The sequence below is a fragment of the Nyctereutes procyonoides genome, unplaced genomic scaffold, assembly GCF_905146905.1.
Source record: "Nyctereutes procyonoides isolate TBG_1078 unplaced genomic scaffold, NYPRO_anot_genome, whole genome shotgun sequence".
In the NCBI taxonomy this organism is placed as follows: domain Eukaryota; kingdom Metazoa; phylum Chordata; class Mammalia; order Carnivora; family Canidae; genus Nyctereutes; species Nyctereutes procyonoides.
The window spans coordinates 1,933,085-1,954,044 of NW_026575129.1; the positions used below are offsets into that span (position 1 = coordinate 1,933,085).

The window sequence follows — 20,960 nt, forward strand, 5'->3', positions numbered from 1 at the left end:
GTCCTATGGACTAGTTTCATACGATTTGTTTTCCTTTTCTGGCATTAGAAATCTCATCAGCCTGTCTGGATGAGAAAGTCAGCCGGAAGAGATTGCTGTTGTTGATCTTGGTTTTAACTGAACTGACTCAGCCCTGTGGGCAGCCGAGAAAGGGAAGGTGCTCTCTAGGTCTTTGTTAGAAATCCCTCCACCCTGAAGTTGCTAGGTATGGGGCAGGTGTGATCATAACCGCAAGCAAGAAGCCAGGCTTATTTACAGCTGGAGCATTAAAGTAGGTACAATTAATTGCTTTTTAAAAATGCCCGCAAGCTTCATAGTAGTATCTGCCCAGACCTTTGATTCCAGCTCTTCAAACAGATTGGGGGGGGGGGGTGGCAGAAGGGAGGCAGCACCTTTGGCTTGGTCCACGTTTGATCCACTGCTGGTGAACTGTCTGCACTAACTACGACTGAGGGATCATCCTACCCGCCCTCCGGCCCCCCAGCACAGACATTCATTTGAATACAGGAGTTCTTCACTTTGAGGACGAATCATATTTTATTTATTTTTATTGATTTATTCATGAGAGACACCGAGAGGGGCAGAGAGCCAGGCAGAGGGAGCCCGACGCGGACTGGACCCCGGCCCCGGGGTGCCCCTTGGCCGCAGGCGGGCAGGTGCTGCAGCGCTGGGCGCGCCCGGCGTCCCGATTCATTTCTTTATGCTACGTTGGGCGTGTTAATAATGCTAAGGTCTCTGATCTTAGAATCTCTTTAAAATCGCACCATACACGAATTTGGTGCAGAATGAGGCAAGTCAGCTTCTTCAGTGTTTTCCTGGCGGGCGCGAGCGGGAGAGAGCGGGCTGTGGGAGCCCCGGTCTCCGGCAGCGCCCGGCGGGGCCGCGCGGGCGTCCACTGCCCTCGGGCCGGGCGCCGGCCTGTTAGGGGGGCGCCAGGCCGGCTCGCAGTCGGGGCTCCGCCCCCGGGAGGGCGCTAGGACCCAGGCACCCGCCCGCCCGGGGCGCGCCGGGGGAGCGCGGGCTCTAAGAGGCTCAGGCGCCGGCCGAGGCCCCCGGACGGCCAGACCCTCAAGGGCCGCGGGGCGCGGGGCGGGGCGGCAGCCGTGCCCGCCGCCCGCATGGAGCACAGGCGCTGCCCGCCGGGCGCCCGCCAGGTGAGCCCCTCGCGCGCCCCCGCCCCATTCCCGGCCTCCCCGGGGCCCGCTCGCAGCACCGCCGGCCGCCGCGCCCCCCGCCCCTGCGGCACCCCAGCCCCCGCGCCCCGCGCCACTGCGGCACCCCGCGCCCCGCCACTGCGGCACCCCGCGCCCCGCGCCCCCGCCCCTGCTGCACCCCGAGCCCCCCGCGATCCCCACCCCTGCTGGACCCCGTGCCCCCCGCGCCCCCTGCCCCTGCTGCACCCCGAGCCTCCCGCCCCTGCGGCATCCCCAGGCCCCCGCGCCCCCCGCCCCTGCTGCACTCCCAGCCGCCTGTGCCCCCCTCACCCCCCGCCCCTGCTGCACCCCGAGCCTCCCGCCCCTGCTGCACCCCAGGCCCTGTGCCCCCCGAGCCTCCCGCCCCTGCTGCACCCCAGCTCCCTGTGCCCCCCGCGCCCCCCGCCCCTGCGGCACCCCCAGACTCCCGCGCCCCCCGCCCCTGCGGCACCCCGAGCCCCCCGCGCCCCTGCCTCCCGGGAAGCCACCCCCCAGTAGCCCGGCCACCGGGAGCAAGGCAGGGAGTCCTGCGCGAGAAGCCCCCGCGCCCTCCCGCGGCTCCCCGGCCTCCGCGACGCGGGGCTCCCGCTGTCACCGCGCGGCGGCTCCGGGACGGTGCCCGCGGCCACGCACAGCGCGCCTGAGCTTCAAAGCGCCCGCCTCCGGGGGGGTGGGGACGGGCTGTGGGTGCCAGGACCGCTCCCGCGCCGGGCGTAGGAGGGGGCGGGTGGGAGGCGTCCGCAGGCCCGGGAGCAGCTCGGAGCGGGGCCACCGCGGGCGCCAGGTGCCCCCCAGTGCGCCCCGTCGCTAGGACCGAGGAGGCGCGGCCCGGCTGGTGCAGGAGATGGGCGGGCGGGTGCCCGCAGGTACCCCACGACCAGCCCCGCTCGTCCTTTCGGCTTCAGAATTGGCCCAACTGGTTCAGTTTGACGCCGGCCCCCGCGGCCAAGTCGCCAACCCCAGGAAGAAAGGCCGCCGGGCAGCGGCGGCGGGCGAGGGCGGGCGGGTTGCAGGAGAGGCACGCCCGCGGCACCTGCTGCGGCCGCCCCGAGGCGTGGGCGCCGGCCCCGCGGGCCGCGGGTGGCACAACCTGAAGTTACACGCCCGGTACCCGCCTAGAAGAGACACTCTCCCCGACCAAAACATCGACACAGGCCGGTGGGGGCGGGGAGGCTGAGGACGCCCTCCGGGAGGTCATCACCTGGGATGTCATCACCTGCCCCTCTGACCTCCAATGAGCTATTTTAACTTTGCTCGGTTTTCCAAGAAGCAGAAACGGGAGAATGATAATCCGTCAGCAGTGGAGAGAGCATTCACTGGGAAGCCAGTCCTGGGTTCCAGCCTTAGGGTGACACTGACCAGCTGTGAAACTTTGGGGAAGCTCCGCAAAAGCCGGGACTCAGCCCCTACAATAAGCTCAGAAAGAACCTTTAATCCTGGGGCCCACTGTAGCAGCAAGATGCCAAGCTTAGCCTACAAATGCTCACTAGTGCTTTGCATCCTGCTTTAGACTTAGTTCCCAGAGCATCCAGGGACTGAAGAGGTACTGGATCAGAATGGTGGGGGAATCGTGGGTGAATTGAATTTTAATTGCAGTCTGTTTATAGAGGCACACTCTTAGGCTTAAGGTCTGTGGAGATAAGCCCGGTTGGTTAATACTTAAAATGCGCTGGGTAGGACTTCAAATAGAAAGTCCCGTTTAAGTTAGAGTGTGGTCACGTGGAAGGCCCTTTCTGTGCGTTTGAAAGACCCTTGCTGTCAGTACAGTGTTTCAGAAACCAGGAGAGGAGAAACCCCAAGCTGATCCCTCAGCAGAAGAGGGCAGGTGTGCTGCACATCTAGTGCAGGTACTTTACGTTAACCATGATAAACACTTTATTTACCTGGGGATGACTCTATTGTTATTAACTCCTCAGAAAAGCAGTTTACCGGTTTGGTAATGAAATAATGATATTGTCTTTAGAAGCCACATTAAATATTAGAACACCTAACGTTGCTAGAGTTTATTGGGATAAGCACTGCTTTAAAAAGTTTGTCTTTTTATTTAATTTCAGGAAGGGAAATGAGCAGAATGACTTATTATGTTTTCTTACTATATATATATATATATATGTATATATATATATATATATATATTTAAAGAGGTAAAAGAAAGCATAAGCACATACAAAACAAACTGCAAGAAACCTTGTTTCTTCCAGTTCCAGGGATGACTAGCATCTTCATTACCGTGACCATAATGGTAAATATCTGCTAAGCACTTACTATGGGCCAGGCATCCTTCTAAGCACCTGATGTACATGGTGTAATGTAATCTTATCAACACCTTTGGAAGGAAGCGCTATTCTTTCTTTCAGTTTTTATAGGTGTGAGAGTGGGAACTTCTGGCCTGATATCCTACAGCTGGTAGGTAGTAGAGTTGGATCACCTACTTGGGTTTATTTACAATGATTCAAGCAAAATGCAAGAGAGGGTTGGGAGGGCAAAAAGTGTCTACCAAATGTCAGGTACTAGATACATGTGCATGGAGATTAAGAGATCTTTCATGAAGGCTGATTTACTCTTTTTCCCTACTTTTTATCAGGATGCTTCTATATAATATGATTTGGGTATTTTGTCATGTGGGCCAAACATGTGAACTTTTTTTTTTACATGTGAACTTTTTTAACTATGTAGATTTGAGATTATGGATGAACCATAATTTATTTAACCAATTCCCATTAAGTGGGCACTTAGATTATTTCTGTATTTTCACAATCATACATATTGCTAGCATAGTGTATCTTCTTATTTAAATATTTCTGCTCATTTGTACAGATATTTCTGGTCAGTAAATTCCTAGCGGGAGAATTGCTAGGTGAAAGAGCATGCTTACCATTTGATAAGTACTTTTTGATAGATATTGCCAACTTGCCGTCACAAAAAGAAATATAATTTTTGGTTTGGAGTCCAGTTCTTCCGCTAACATGTTTCTGGGCTTTGGTGAGCCAGGAATCTGAATGGGCCTCACCTGTATTATTTGTAAACTAGAGGTGGTTACAACTTGTTGGTTCTAAGGTTGTTTATGCAAATATGTGCAATTAGAGGTTGAACAAATGAAATCATACATATGTGAGCATTTTTACCTACAAAAACAAAAATGTAATATGGTTTCACCTAATGGCACATGAAGTCCTCATGTTTTTGGTAGTCTATCTTTTCTGAGGCTGTATGAGGTGAGGGGAGGCTAGCCTATGCTGCAATCACAAGTTAACCCTGAAACCTCGGTGGCTTAAAAAAAAGTTTATTTATTTCTTATATTATATGACCAAAGCAGGTTAACAGAGTGCTCTGCCCCACATAGTCACTGAGGGAGCCATGCCGACAGGAGCTTTGTCATCTGATAACTGCATTATCTAGAACATACTGTCTTCCTGGTCCCAGGGCAATAGAGGAGGAGAAGGACCATGAGTAATTAACACCTGCCGTTAAGGGCCTCAGCCCAGGAATGAAGCGTTTTTCTTTTATTTATGGTCTTTTGGTCACAACTAGTCACAGGGACCTCACCCCAATGGAGGGAGGGTAGAAAATGTTTTCCTATGTCCAGAAAGAGGAAAGGGTATGATAAATACCTAGCATTGTGTATTAGTTTGCTAGAGCTGTCATGACAAAGTACCACAGGCTGAGTGGCTTAAACAACAGAAATTAATTTTCTTACAGTTCCGGAGGCTACAAGGCCTACATCAAGATGTCAGCAGGGTTGATTTCTTCTGAGGGTCTCTCTCCTTGGCTTGTAGGTGGCCACCGTAGAGGAGGAAAATAATTTTCCCTCTGTCTTTTTAGGTTCTTGGCTGAGACCCTGCCCCCTGAAGTAAAAAAACAGATCTACAGCAGAAAAACCCGTTTTTAATCATGTACACATACTTACGCACATCCTGGGGCCCCACAAAGATACGAGACTTGTCAAAAGGTGGCCACGTGATTGCAGCTTATATAGTATCCTGAGTTTAAGGAAAGGGAAAGGAGTCTGGGGTTTCCAAGGGGAAAAGGCAATTCAAGGGAAGGTAAGAAAAGTGGTTGTTTGGTAAACAAAGGTTGCCCTGCAGATAAGTCTTTCAGAGGAAAGTTCTCTCTGGTAATAGCTTTCTTCCTGGTACAAGATCCCTTTCTCATGTAAATTCCCCGTACAAAAGGCTAACTGCTACTCTGTTTTCAGACCTTCTTTTGTGTCTGCAGTTCCTTAAGAAATAATCCGCTCAAAATAATCCTTATGCTAAAGAGGCGTATTTTGGGGTAGCGCATTCTGCTCCCCTTCACCATCTTTTCCCTGCATCTTCACTTGATCTTCTGTGTGTCTGTGTCACAATCTCTTAAAAAAAATTTTTTTTTAAAAAGATTTATTTGTTTGAGAGAGGAAGGTAGAGAGAGCAAGCAGGTGCATGTGTGCAGTGGGAGGGGCACAGGGAGGGAAGACAGAATCTCAAGCGCTCTCCCACTAAGCACAGGACTTAATGTAGGGCTTGATCTCACCACCCTGAGACCCTGACCTGAGCCGAAATCAAGCATCCAATGCTTAATCAAGTGGCACCCCCCAGAATTTCTTTTTGTAAGGGCATCAATGTTCTGTATTGGCATCCAGCCTAATAAACTGGGTTAATGTTGATGATCTCTAAAGGCCCATGGAAATACGGTTACGTTCTGTGGCGGGGGGAGGGGCACTAGGAATTCAACATAATTCAACCTTTGGGGAAACAAGTCAGCCCATAATCCACTGTCTCGGTCACTGTGGCCCATTCTGAGATGCAGTCACCCTGTTTTTGCTTGAGGAGGCCGGAGTGTTTCTGAAGCCACATCACAGAGCCACCTGTCACTCCACTTCTCATCCTCGCCTACTGACCAACCCAAAGTGTTGTTTTTCTGAATTCCCTGGGCATTGTTTTAAAGTGACCCCGTGTGACTACTTGCATCAAGTAACCTTTTGCTAGTGACGTTGGATTTAACGTGAGACAGTGGCTGTGGGTGAGGTGATGAGCACGGTGGTTGAAAGCCTGAATCCTGAAGCCGGCTGCCTGAGCCCTAATCCCAGCCTGCCCGTTACCAGCAATGTTCCCTCGTCTGTAAAATGGGAAGAATAGTACTTATAGGGTTAGCGGGGGGAACTAGTGAGCTAAAATATGTGAGTGTGTGGCACATACCAGGGGGTCAAAGTGATGGCCTCTATTCTGTGCGACTTCAGGGGTTTCTGGAGCCCTTCAGGCACCCTGTGATGTCTCCGACTGCACCCTCAGGGCACAGACAAGCCAGAGGCCTGCTGCTTGAGCTCTGGGGCTTCCAGGGAGGCATGTGTGCCTCAGGAGGAGAGTGATCATGTGACCACCGTAAACCTCCCAATAGCTCACACACGTTTAGGTCACACAGTTTCACAGTTAGGTCTGTGAACTGAAAGGGAACACGAGGGACTATCCCCTTAAGTCGCCCTTTATTCTCCCCATTTCTGTCGAGGCAATTCTCCCCTAGTTGCCTCAAACTGTTAAAGCAGTATGTAAAAGCAGCACTTTGGTTTTTCTGAGACGTTCCCTTTCCCATTCTACTGGCCCCAGAATCAGGGGGTGTCTTTCTGTCAGTGCCTGAGAGCCAGGCCTGGAACCTTTGCCCAGTGATGGGCCTGGAAGGACAGTTGCCAACTTTCCTTCTGACAGCATCTTTCCCTTGGAAACATTAGGAATTATGATAAGCGTGGATTGCCCTACTGCTGGGGTGGATGATCTGTATTGATTATTGGGAAACTCTAGATTCCTGGGCCTGCACCAGGGGTGGGAGAGCCTGGAGCCGTCGTGGGCTCTGGGCCCACAGGCCTGGAGCAGTACACAAGCCAGTAGGAGACCAGGACAGTGGCTTTTCTGGGGCAAGGTGAGCCACGCACTCTTCCTAGCCAGCATGTGCATTCCCCACGTGGTGCATGGAGGCCAAGACTCTGCATCAGGGGTAGCTGACAGCCTTGCCATGAGGTAGCCGACACTGTCACCCTGTATTTCCTGTTCTGAAGCCCTGTGTGTCAATTAGCAGTCTGAGTCTGTGACCGCCATCCCTGGGGGGTGGGGGTGGGAGTCTCAGCACCTTCTAAATTGCTGTGGGCCGGGCAACAGTTGTGATGTGCTTGTCATTACCTGCAGATGTATTTACTCAGTTTTAACTTCTGATATTTTCAACTTTTCGGTTCAGGTGGGTGGATTGTTGATAATCCACAGGTTGAGTTTAATTGCTGATTAAGATGACTTCAAAAAGGTTACACTGTGATTCAGCACTGAAACAAAAAGTTACTGTTTACACAGCTACGCAGGTAGTCAAGGAAATAGAGAATGGGGTATAAATTTGATATTGATAAAGCAAATGTTTGTCATTGGAGGATGATGCAGTTTCAGCTTTGTTTTGTTTGTTTTTGTAAAGTAGCAGCCAAGGGTGTTCAGTAAAGAAAAGATAACCCCAAGTACAGAAAGCTAGATTTATGCTTTGTTATTGAGATATGTGCCGAAGGATTACCTATCACATGTCAAATAACTAAACTAAAGGCAGGAGAAATGACCTAATCCATCAGTATAGATGAAGACATTCAAAACTGTGAGAGGCTAGTGGGACCAACTGTATCTTCTAGTACTGTCATTAGACCATAATGTCATAGTTTAATGGGCAGCATGTTTTTCTTAGTGACACGCAAAGTGATGATGTTTTGTGTAATCACAGATGTCTCAGTTTGGTGAAATGAGGGCTGAGAGAATCAACATCTTGTCATGCTGGACCAGTCTGGTCAGTCCACTGGTGAGAAGCACCGGTGGAGAGCGTAGCTCTCAGGAGGAGGGGCGGGGTGCTCAGAGACCACTGCATCATGGGCCCCTACCTGCCTCACAGACCTACATGTTCTCTCTAACCTGGTCCAGGTGTAGCTAGCCCTCCTGTTCCTTCCCCAAGCCCTGTGTGTAGGGGCACGTGCTTGGTCGCAGGCCTTTTCTCTGTCTCTGTCCATGCAGGATCTGGAGGTCGCTAAGAGCTGTGAGCAGCAGGGGAGGATGCAGACTGCCAGGGTGGTCACTTCTTCCCTGTAACTTCTCCTCTGTAGAAGGGGCAGGTTTCCATTGCTCGTGCAACAAGTAACTACTGAGCATCCAACATGTGCCAGACAGTTTTCTCTTCTTGGAACTTACTTTCTGGTGTGGGAAGAAGGTAAAGAATGAAAATTAGAGAGAAAGAAGGTCAGCTGGCCATCTGTGCTAGGGAGAAAGCGCCCTAGGGAGAAACTAGGGAAAGATAGGGAGAAAGGTAAAGCAGGAAAGGGCGATACGGACTCCCCAGGATGGGACAGGGAATGCTTCTTTGCTAAATCAGGTGGTCAGAGAAGGCTTCCCTGGGAAAGGGAACATTTGAGCTGAGGCCCGAAGGAAGCCATGTGGCTAGTTAAAAAGCACATTCCAAGCGGGAGGAATAGCAGATGCAAAGACCCTGCATGTTCAAGAGATCAAGGTGCAGCAAGAAGGCCAGTGTGGCAAGGAGGGCATGAGCAAGGGGATGGCAGTAGAGACCGAGGCCAGCCAGGTCATGGAGGCCTGACATTTGAGACCTGCTATAAAGACCTAGCGAGAGGGGAGTGATGGAATCTGACTTCAACTGGTGGTGGTGGGGGATCCCCCAAACCACTGCCTCACTGAGAAGAGCCCGAGGGGAGTCAGGATGAAGCTAAGGCACCTGCTAGGAGGCATCACAATATCCAGGTGAGAGATGTGGTGGCTCAGACCTACATGAAGATGGGGAATGATGGTCAGATTCTGAATTCAGTTTTAAGTAAAATTAACAAGATTTGCAGACAGATAGGAGATGGAGTGAGAAAGACTCTAAGATAACTTTAGGATGTCCCTTAGACCCCTTGCACCACTAACATGGTGTCAGTTTTTGTCATAAGTCTTTAGTCTTTGCTTCCTGGCCCCTGTCCTTTTGTATTCTAATGAATTTTTCATGAATTCAACTCTGATGATTGGGGCTGATATTGAGAGTGACCATGGTCTGGCTAAGTTCTTGCCCTTGGTTTTCCTGGAAGAGAGAGCCTTCAAGGGAGATACGAGGCTAGGCATTGATTGTGACAGCTCTTCTCAATAAGCCAAGGTCAGAATAAAGGCTCACCTCCCCTTAGAAGCCTTTCTTTATAACCAGATTTGAATTCCCCTAAGATATTTTTAAAGGAGAAGGATGGATCATAGTTTGTCAGCTAAAAATTATTGCTCTCGATAACTGAACCATGATCAGTGGAAAGATGAGAACCAATGGAATCACTGGTTTCAGAAATTCATTTAATAAATGAGATGGTAGAGAAAAAAAAAGAGAGAAGCCCACAATTTATGGTTTTTGTGTCAGTGCCAAGTGAGGCTCAACAAAAAGCCAAGAGAAAGCAATTCTTTCACTAATATCAGATCTGACACACAACTGGGATGTGACCGAGATGCTCCTACAGTCTGTCTCCTCTTGCTTGGCCCCAAAAATGTCTGTCTGGTTTTAGTGGTTGCTCTTACAGGCCTGAAAGTTGTGTTCCCATCATCACTTCAGGTCTAACACATAAACCAGCTCTCTGATATGTTGGCTACCTGTTGGTGAAGACCTTTTACCGAATTAAAGCAACTGCTGATCTCTCAATATGTATTCTAGAAAAGCTTCAGTGAGCGAAAGATATAACAGTCCTAAGAATAATATGATTAGTAAGGATTGATGAGTTTAATTATTGTCTTATGCTTGATGCTCAGGTGTGTTACTCGGGCTGCTGTAACAAAATATTGCAGGCTGGGTTGCTAGAACACAGATATTTACTTTCTCACATTTCTGAAAGCTAGAAGCCCCAGATCAAGGTGACTTTAGGGTTGGTTTCTGTGAGACTGCTTTTCATGGCTTGTGAATGGCTGCCTTCTCACTGTGTCCTCACATGGTATCTTCTCTGTGTGCTCAAGACCACAAGAAACAACTAGTGTTGGTGAGGATGGGGAGAAAAGGAACCCTCTTGCACTGTTGGTAGGAATGCAAATTGGTGCAGCCATTGTGAAAAACCATATGGGGGGGGGGTTTCCTCATTTTATAAGAACACCAGTACTATTGGGCCCTTATGGCCACATTTAGCCTTAATCACCTCCCTAAAAGTCCTATTTCCAAATACAGCCACATTGGAGGTTAAGGCTACAACTTAAGAATTTTGGGCAGCCCGGGAGGCTCAGCGGTTTAGCGCCGCCTTCGGCCCAGGGCCTGATCCTGGAGTCCCGGGATCGAGTCCTGCATCTGGCTCCCTGCATGGAGCCTGCTTCTTCTTCTGCCTGTGTCTCTGCCTCTCTCTCTCTGTGTCTCTCATGAATAAATAAATAAAATCTTAAAAAAAAAGAATTTTGGAGGACATATTGCAGTTCATAATATCAGGCAAATGCTGAAAATTAAAAAAAAACTTTAGGTATTATTTATATACAATAAAATACACACCATAAAATTTTTAAGATTTTAATTCCAGTGTAGTTAGCATATGGTACTGTATTAGTTTCAGGTGTACAATATAGTGATTTAACAATTCCTCACATCACCCAGTGCTCATCGCAAGTGCACTCCTTAATCCCCATCACCTATTTCACTAACCCCCTCACCCACCTCCCCTCTGGTTACCATCAGTTTGTTCTTTATAGTTAAGAATCTGTTTCTTGGTTTCTATCTTTCTCTCTCTTTTTCCTTTGTTCACTTGTTTTGTTTTTTAAATTCCACATATGAATGAAATCATATGGTATTTGGGTTTCTCTGCCTTGTTTCACTTAACATAATACTCTTAGCTCCGTCCATGTCATTGCAAAGGACAAGATTTCATTCTTTTTTATGGCTGAGTAATATTCCATGATATATCTATATAGGTATAGATACAGATCACTTTGAAATAGTGTTTTTGTATCCTTTTAGTAGATACCTAGTAGTGCAATTGCTGGATCATAGAATACTTCTATTTTTAACTTTTTGAGGAGCCTCCATAAAGTTCTCCACAATGGCTATACCAATTTGCAATCCCACCAACAGTACAAGAGGGTTCCTTTTTTCTATATCCTCACCAACACTTGTTTCTTGTGGCTTTGATTTTAGCTCTTCTGACAGGTGTGAGTTGATACCTCATTGGAGTTTTGATTTGTATTTCCCTGATGATGAGTGATGTTGAGCATCTTTTCATGTATCTGTTGGCCACCTGGATGTCTTCTTTGTTCTTCTTCTGTCCATGTCTTCAGCCCATTTTTAATTGGATTGTTTTGGGAAGTGTTGAATTTTATAATTTCTTTATATATTTTGGATATAAAGGCAACCCTTGGGATCCCTGGGTGGCGCAGTGGTTTGGCGCCTGCCTTTGGCCCAGGGCGCGATCCTGGAGACCCGGGATCGAATCCCACGTCGGGCTCCAGGTGCATGGAGCCTGCTTCTCCCTCTGCCTATGTCTCTGCCTCTCTCTCTCTCTCTCTCTCTCTGACTATCATAAATAAATAAAAATTAAAAAAAATAAAGGCAACCCTTTATCAGATATGCTGATTTGCAAATATCTTTGCCCATTCAGTAGTTTGCCTTTTAGTTTTGTTGATTCTTTCTTTTGCTGTATGGAAGCTTTTTATTTTGATGCAGTCCCAGTAGTTTATTTTTGCTTTTATTTTCCTTGCCTCAGGAGACATATCTAGAAAAAAGTTGCTACAATCAGTTTCAGAGAAATTACTGCCTGTGCTCTCTTCTAGGATTTTTATGGTTTCAGGTCTCACACTTAGGTCTTTAATCCATTAAAAAAAATTTTTTGTGTGTGTGGTGTAAGAAAGTGGCTCAGTTTTCCCAACACCATTTGTTGAAGAGACTGTCTCTTTTCCATTGCCTATTCTTGCCTCCTTTGTGGAAAATGAATTGACCATATAACTGGGTTTATTTCTGGGATCTATATTCTGTTCTATTGATCTGTGTGTCTTTTTTTGTGCCAGTACCATACTGTATTGATTACTACAGCTTTGTAGTATAATTTGAAATCTGGAATTGTGGTACTTGCAGCTTTGTTTTTCTTTTTCAAGATTGCTTTGGCTATTCAGGTTCTTTTGTGCTTCCATTAAATTTTAGGGCTGTTTGTTTTAGTTCTGCGAAAAATGCTGTTGGTGTTTTAATAGGGGTTGCATTAAATGTGTAGACTGCTTGGAGTATTAAGGACATTTTAACAATATCTTGTTCTAATACATAAGCATGGAATATTTTTCCTTTGTGTCATCTTCAATTTCTTTAATTAGAGTTTTATACTTTTCTGTGTACAAATCTTTCACCTCCTTGATTAAGTTTATTCCTAGGTATTTTATTATTTTCGGTACAATCATAAATGGAATTGTTTTCTTAATTTCTCTTTCTGCTGCTTCATTATTAGTGTAACATATATACTTTTAAAGTATGTCTTGATAAAGTATATAATCACATAGTATGTCCATATATTTGCTACCACAATCTAGATATAGAACAGTTCTATCGCCCTGTCCCTTATACCCCTTCCCAGTCAATTCTCAGCACCAACCATAGTCCCCAACTAGTAACTAATATTTTTATTCCAATAGGCTAGATTTATCTTTTTTAGAGTTTCATATCAGTGAAATCATACATGTAGCCCTTAGTGTCTGTTTTCTTCTATCTCCTTTAATGATTTTGAGATTTCCCCCATTACTATTTGTATTAGTAGTTTGTCATATTTTATCATTGAATAGTATTCTATTTTATGGATGTATCACAATGTTTTTATTCACCTGCTAGTGAGCATTTGGCTTGTTTCCGTTTTTTGGCTGTTATTTAAAAAGCTGCTATGGACAAATCTGGGGGCATGTGTTTTCATTTCTCTGGGGTGGATGCCCAGAATGAAATGTCATGATTGTATGGTAAGTGTATGTTTAATAAGAAATTGTCAGATTGTTTTCCAGAAATGATTTCGTTAATTTACACTTCCATCAGCAATGTATGAAAGTTCCAGTTGCTCGACATCCTTGTTAACTAACCTGATGTGGTCAGTATTTTACATTTTAGCCATTTTAGTGAATGTATAGTGATATCTCATTGTGGTTTCATTTGCATTTCACTGATGACTAATGATGATGCACATTTTTTTCATGTCCTTTTTGTCCTTTTAGTGTCTTAAATTGTGAAGTGTCTATTCCAAATTTTTGATCCAATTTTTAAAAAATATTTTATCTATTTATTTGACAGAGAGAGAGTAGGAGTTGGGAAGGGTGTATGGAGTGAAGGCAAAGGGGCAGAGGGAAAGGGAGAAGCAGGCTTTTGGCTATCCCAGGGTCCTGGGGTCATGACCTGAGCCCAAGACAGATGCTTACTTAACCAACTAAGTGAGCCAGGTGCCCATTGACCCATTTTTAAATTAAGTATTCTGATTATTGACTGTGAGACTTCTTCACATATTCTGGATAAAAGTCTTTGTTTTTGTTTTTTTAAAGATTTATTTATTTATTCATGAGAGACACAGAGAGAGGCAGAGACATAGACAGAGGGAGATGCAGGCTCCTCGCAGGGAGCCCAATGCGGGACTCAATCCCGGATCCCGGAATCACGCCCTGAATCCAAGGCAGAAGCTCAACCACTGAGCCACCCAGTCGTCCCTAAGTCTTTTATTTTTTTCCTAAGTCTTTGAATATATTATATTTCTCCTAGCCTGTGGCTTGCCTTTTTATTTTTTTAAAGTTATCTTTAAAGGAGAAGACTTTTTAAAAGTTTGATGAATTCCAACCTATGAATTTTTTTCTTTTATGATTCGTGTTTTTTACATTCTTTCAAAGAAATCTTTGCATACCTCAAATTCATAAAGATTTTTCCCCAGTTTACCTCTAGAAGTCTTTTAGTTTTAGCTCCTTAAGTTCTCAGATCCATTTCAAGTTATATTTGTGTATGGTGAGAGATAACGGCATAGGGTTATTTGTTCTTGGCATATAGATGTCCAGTCTTCCACCACCATTTGTTGAAGAAACTATACTTTCTCCATTAATATCTTGGCACTTTGATAGAGAATTAATTAACCCTAAAATTGTTAGTCTATGTCTGGACATTACTTTATTCCATTGAACTCTCTATTCCTTCGTGTATGATGTAAGAATCTTATCTTATACTTCTATGTACTCCCTCCCATCCTTATACTATTTTTGGCATTAGTTTTATCTCTATATATTTTATAAATACCTCAATACAGGGGCACCTGTGTAGCTCAGTCAGTTGAGTGTCTGACTCTTGATCTCAGCTTTGTGAGATCTCAGGATTGTACGATTGAGCCTTGCATCAGGCTCTGCACTGGGTGTGGAACCTGCTTGGGATTGTCTTTCCTCCTCTCCTTCTGCATCCCCCCTCCTTCTTTAAAAACAAAACAAAGCAAAAAAGCCACAATACTTTGTTATTAATTTTGCTATGAAGTTAATTATCTTTTAAAAGGAATAAAAAGACTCCATATATACCTTCATATTTATTATTTTAATGCTTTTCAGTCATTTGGATATAGTCACATTTCTAACTTGTATCATTTTCCTTCCATCTGAAGCATTTTTAGAACTTTTCTTATAGTAAATGATTGTTAGTAATGAATTCTCTCAATTTTTTATTTGTCTGAGAAAGTCTTCATTTACTTTCATTTTTTTACTTTCATTTTTTGAAAGATATTTTTCCTGTATATAGGTTGACAGTTTCATTTTATGGTACTTTGAAGATTTCTCTCTTTTTAATTCTGGCTTTCTAAATTTCTTTTTTAAAAAAATATTTTATTTGAGAGAGTGACAGAAAGAGAGCACGAGCGTGAGGGAATGGGGAGGGGCAGAGGGAGAAGCAGGCTCCCTGCTCAGCAGGAGCTCGATCCCAGGACCCCAGGATCATGACCCTAGCCGAAGGCAGATACTTAACCTACTGAGCCACCCAAGTGCCCCTGACATTCATAGTTTCTTATGAGAAAAGTCTGGTATTCTTATCTCTGTACTTAAACTATGTCCTATTTCTCTGGATCCTTTTAAGATTTTCTTTTTATCAGTGTTTTCAGAAATTATATTCTATTTTGTCTTGGTGTGATGTGCTTTTAGTTTATCCAGCTTGAGTTTTGCTGAATTTCTTAGATTTGTGCATCACTGAGGCTCTGTTAGTCTTTCTTTAGCTTTTTCTCCCACTTTAATTTGAATAGTTTACTTAACATGTCTTCTAGTTCACCAATCTTTTATTTTTCAATGTCTAATATGCTCTTAGTCCTAGTCAGTGACTATTGACTATTTCATTTCAGAACTCATCTTTTTCATTTCTAGAGGCTCTATTTAAAAAATCGTCTGTTTTTCCTTTCACAGTGTTCATGTTTTCCTTTCAATACTCGAATAATGCATATCGTTTTTATCTGCAAATTTTCTTATTTCTACTTCCACTAGGTAATCTTTCATTGGACTTTTCTGCTTGTTGGCATAACCAGTAATTTTGAATGTATGCTATGCATTTGGAGTATTACATCGTTGTGTTTAGATTTTGTTTCTTTGAAGAATGTTGGATTTTGTTCTGGGAGATAACTAAGTTAATTTGGTTCAATACGATCCTTTCAAGGCTTATTTTTAAACTTCTAAAGGTAGGTCTGGAATAGTCTTTTCTCTAAGTATTCTTTAGCCTTACTCTTAAGGCATGGCCCACTGGGTTCTCTACTGAATGCCCTGAGTGATCAACAAGAACTCTCCACTCTGGCTGGTGAGATCTTGATGGCTCTTACTTCATTGTGAGCATCGCGAAGTGTTCAGCTTATAGCTTTCCAGTCACTCTCTTCCTGGTGTGTGGAATTTCATCCTATTCATGCATGTCTTAGTATTTAGTAAACTTTCACATGTTCCTCAGAGTGCCTTGTAAGTACAGCTTCCTCTCTCTGAAACTCTGCCCTGTAAACTCTAGTCACATACACCTTTCCAGACTCTGATTTCTGTCACTGCAACTTAGCAAAACCCCTGGACCCTGCCTGGGATTTCTTCCCTGCTCCAAGGTGTGGAATGCACCTCCAGGGTGAAAGCTGAGGTAATATTTTATCTCATCTATTTCTCTTCTTTCAGGGTATACAGTCTTGAGTTACCTATTGTCCAATGTCTGAATATAGTTGTTTCATATGTTTTATCTAATTTTCTAGTTGTTAGTGGAAGGAAAGTAAATTTTGGGTCCCTGTTTCTTCATCATGGCCAGAAATAAGTCCGTTCTACAAATATTTATTCATCATCCTACACAAAAGTTGTTGCTATTAAATTTGAAGATATAATCTGAGATGTTTTGTGTTCTTTTTTCTTCTTCCATAATTAAAGAAAGAAACTATTGGTTTTTTCAAATAAATTTAAAGAACTGCACTGCATGGTTTGTGTTTATTATTGCAGAACTGCCTGTATTCCCACAATGATTCCTATGCCTTATTCTCTTTTCCCACATACCCACTCCAACTGGGACTCATGTGGCTTTTTGATATAGTATTTTGTTTATGAAATGGCTCTCAGACCTTTTCCCAGTGAATTTCTAAGCCCCTCATGGTTGGAGTTCAAAGAAGGGCCATTCAAGGCTTGCTTTTTATATTTTCCAAGATGGAGATAACTTGTAGATGTGGCATCTCTAACGCATTGTTATATATATATATATATATATTTTAAGAGATTTTATTTATTTATTCATGAGAGACACACAGAGAAAGGCAGAGACAGAAGCAGGTTCCCCATGGGGACCCCAATGCAGGACTCAATCCCAGGACCTTGGGATCATGCCCTGAGCCAAAGGCACACACTTAACTGCTGAGCCACCCAGGAGTCCCTATATATGTTTTAAACCACTGTATGTACAGGAGAAACAGAAGATTTTAAATGTATAATTAATGCAGATATTTATGCCATCTGAATTGTATTGGGCTATGAATTTCTCATAGAACTTTCTGCACTTGAATGGTTAACATGCCTTATAAATATATGGACTTTGTGGCTGGCCTCCAGCTTTCACAAAATGTTAAGAGAAGGAAAATCTGAAATACCGGCTTGATTTTTTAATTTAACAAGAGACAATTCTTATACTACATTTTTCCTAACATGTCATTTTCATTTCTAAAATCTAGAATGTTTTTTTTCTTTTTATGCTGATGTTTATGTCGGTAATTTTAAAAAATCCTCCATTAAGAAGGATCTAAACCTAATCACCTGGATCTCTGTGAGAAATGCAGTATATATAGCCTTAGCCATATATATTTTTACAAAGGGTTACGTAGGATTTTTATAACCTATAAAAGTTTGATGGCTCCCTGCTCAGGAGAAAGCAAGTGATTACTCAGCCATGCTAGGTGGGAGGTTCAGGTTAATATAAACAGAGAGGAGATGCTGAGAGATTTTATATGGAGAGGGTAAAAGAAGAGAAGCATACAGAGATACATCATACATGCAGAGATTTTATACAAAGAGAGAATATGTAAAGTACAAGACTGTTACACAGTATGCTTCCTCCCAAGTGGTGAGCATTTCCATCATTATTATTCAACCAATGTTCTGAAAATAATTTTATCTGCTTTGTGTACTTATAGTAGACTCTCTCCTTTCCCTGGCTCCCCAGGCCACTGCTTCCTGGAACTTTATTTAGTGCTCCTAAAAGTTAATGGACTTTTGTCATCCTAGGCTTGACTGCTGTATACTAAGAAAAAAAAATCACTCTACTGAAAATTACGTACTTCTGCTGGTGTGTATTTAAGCATTCAGTTTATTTCTGCAAGTAGCCCCCCACCCCTCCTCCCATGGCCCCAGGGGAGGTGAGGACATTGAAGTCATGTCCTTAAAAGTCCCTGGCTCAGAGGGACCTCCTTGAGATCTGCAATCTTACAGTTCTTATCAGTTTGTGGCCAATAGTGCTTTGTGACATTCCTCTGTGGAACAAAGATTCAGGTTTAAATACAAGTTATATTATGCTTCAGAAAATAACATATCACCGATGAGGAGTTTTCTTAGTCATTGCTTTTGTTTTTCAATATCTTACTTTATGTATAGCAATGGTTTTCAAAGTGCGACCTGGGATCAGTAGCATCAACATCATGTAGGAACTAGTTAGAAATGTAAATTCTCAGGCCCTGCCATTTGTATTTTGGATACTTCTGATATATGCTGAAATTTAACAGCTGCTGGTATGGAGAACCCCGGAAAGTCTCCTATATCTGACTTAATTTATTATAAGCCACATCATATGAGGTATGAAGATGTAATCAGTCATGTCCCCAGCTACTGTTGCCTTGGAGATGTTTAATGGTGTAACACGGGAAGTGCCATGCTGCTAAGCAAATGTCAAACTCCAAGAAGGAAGAGACTTTCTGCCAAAAGCCTCATAGAACACCTCCTTTCACAGCCCTAGCAGCCAAAGGGAGAGGATTAAGACATCAGAACCTCAGAAGGTGCTAATGCAGGCCCCTTGGGTGAGCTGCAGCCTTGAGGCACCTATAACTAGTTAAGAAGTAAAATCCCAGGGCTGGAAAGCTGTTCTTGAAACAGAAGTATCAAAAAACTGAATTTAGCAATCTGGCCATGAAGCAAGATACTCTTATCCCTGTGTAGACCATACCCTAGGGAAGCCCAAGGAAGTCTTGACGAGACTGTTTTCTTAACCACACTGGGAAAGGGGGGGGGGGCGGCGTGTACTTGTTAGTGTGGAGGACCTAGAGGTGGACAAATCTGTTATTTTCATAAAAGGCAGTGATTCATTCAACAGGTAATGAACCCATGCTGTCTCTGGATCTGAGCGCTAGAGATCCAGCAGTGAACGCAGAAGAGGATCCAGGCCTTCTATCCCTCACCTCCTAGCTGTGTTCTGGTGATGCTGAAATGCCGGTGGTGGTGTTGCGTGGATACTTCCTGGTTTCTAGACCCAAGGTTCTGGGCCTCAGAGAGTGTGAATCATGGTAAAGAATCCCTTTTATAAACAAACCTTATTTTTCCTGGGAGTGCTCCCCATTCTCATATGTATGTTGATAGCCAAGATGGTAATTTTGGAATTGGTTTTGATCTCACTGGCTCTCTGGCCCCTCATTGAGTCGGTGCCTCATCCCAGGGATTCGTTGTCAGTAAAGTCTCTGGAGTTTGCCTTCTTTTCTATTCTTACGAATTCCATCAGCTCAATGTCTTGGTATTAGTCTGCTCAGGCTACCATAACAAAATACCATAGACTGGGTGGTTTAAACAACAGAAATATATTTTCCCCAGTTCTGAAGCAGATGGTGCCTTTTCATTGTGTCCTCGCACGGCCTTTTGGAGGGAGGGAGGGAGCGCGTGGGAGCGCGTGAGCAAGAGTGAGCTCTGGTGTCCCTTCCTCTAACTGTAAGGACACCAATTCTACTGGATTAGGGTCTTAGCCTTCTGACCCCATTTAACCTTAATTACCTTCTTAGAGGCCCCGTCTCCAAATATAGTCAACATTGCAGGTCAGGGCCCCCACATACAAGTTTGGTGGTGGCAGTGATGGTGACATGACTCAGTTCATACCAGTCTTTATTTTGTCATCATCGCTGGCTCATAATAGCTCCTTACTAATCCCCATTCTTCACTCCCTTCACCAGTTCTTCCTGAATATGCAACCAGGCTCAGTCAAGTTTTTGCTTTTAAGGTAGTCTTCCTGAAAAACTCCAGTGATTCCCAATAACTAGCATTTTGCCAGACTTCTTAATCTGGTGTTTGATTCCCTGGTCAGAGCCTACCCTGGTCAGAGCCAAAATAATTCTCTTCTCTTCCCCTTCACCACACACCTTTCGAATTATCTACTTTTTGTTCTATAAGCATTTGGTGTGTGCTCCCTCCCACCTCTAGGTCTTTGCCCATGTTATTCTCTCTAGAACGTTGTCTTTTCCACTTATTCAAATACTGCCCTTTCTTCCAAGAGCCATACTCCATCTCCTTACCATCACTTCCACCCACAGCGATCTTTCTCTCTGGGCTTGGATTATTTTTTTCAAAGCAAGTGTGAACACACTCCTCTGTGTGTATGTCTGCATTCCTGATAGAATTGAGAGCGAGTACTGAGGCTGTTACTTCCGTGTGACCCTCACGGTGCCCGGGGCCTCGCAGTGGTGGTATCCAATGTTCTCATTGCAGCTGGGTGGATGGATGGATGAAAAAGAATGACGCTCCTTTGATGTGGTTTTCTGAGAATCAACTTACATGTTATCTCGTCCAAGAAAGGTCCACAACCCTACCCCCATGTCTCTCTCTCTCTCTCTCTCTCACAGCAACACATTTTAGATCTCCGTATAACTTTCACCGCCGTTTGTCCTTCCGACCCTCCATAATCTTCTAAACTCCATAGATGTAAGAGACTATTTCTGTCTTGTTCCCAAGTTAGTGTCTGATACATGGTAGGCACTCAGTAAATATTTGCTGAGTGAATGGATGAATGGATGGATGGATGACTTTGGCCTCACATCATGGAATGAAATTTTTTGGAGCCTAGGGTATGCCTAGCAAAGCACATGCAGGCAGAGGAGGACCTGCTTAGAAATAGCCATTTTTTCTTACTATGAGGCATTCAGGAAATTGCACACTAATGTAAAAACAAATGTGCTTTGCTTTATATATTGTATATCTTAAGTTAGAGTGACAGAAAACTGAAAACCCCTGTTTCTCATCTGCGTCACTTCATATTCACTTATCACCTTCGACACACGAATACACATCTTCCATAGTTGTAATCAATCTACATATACCATGTTTTTAACTTAACATTATTTCATCTGTG

General features: G+C 44.4%; 1 protein-coding gene across 1 annotated transcript in view; it reads left to right on the forward strand.

Annotated features, from left to right (window-relative positions):
* Positions 1–1,065: 1,065 nt before the first annotated feature.
* PDE8B (phosphodiesterase 8B) overlaps positions 1,066–20,960 on the forward strand; it is a 262,117-nt gene continuing 242,222 nt past the window's right edge. Inside the window, exon 1 of the mRNA XM_055342311.1 lies at positions 1,066–1,154. Within this exon, the coding sequence (XP_055198286.1) occupies positions 1,119–1,154 (36 nt within the window). The 5' untranslated portion in view covers positions 1,066–1,118. The remainder of the gene's footprint in view (positions 1,155–20,960) is intronic.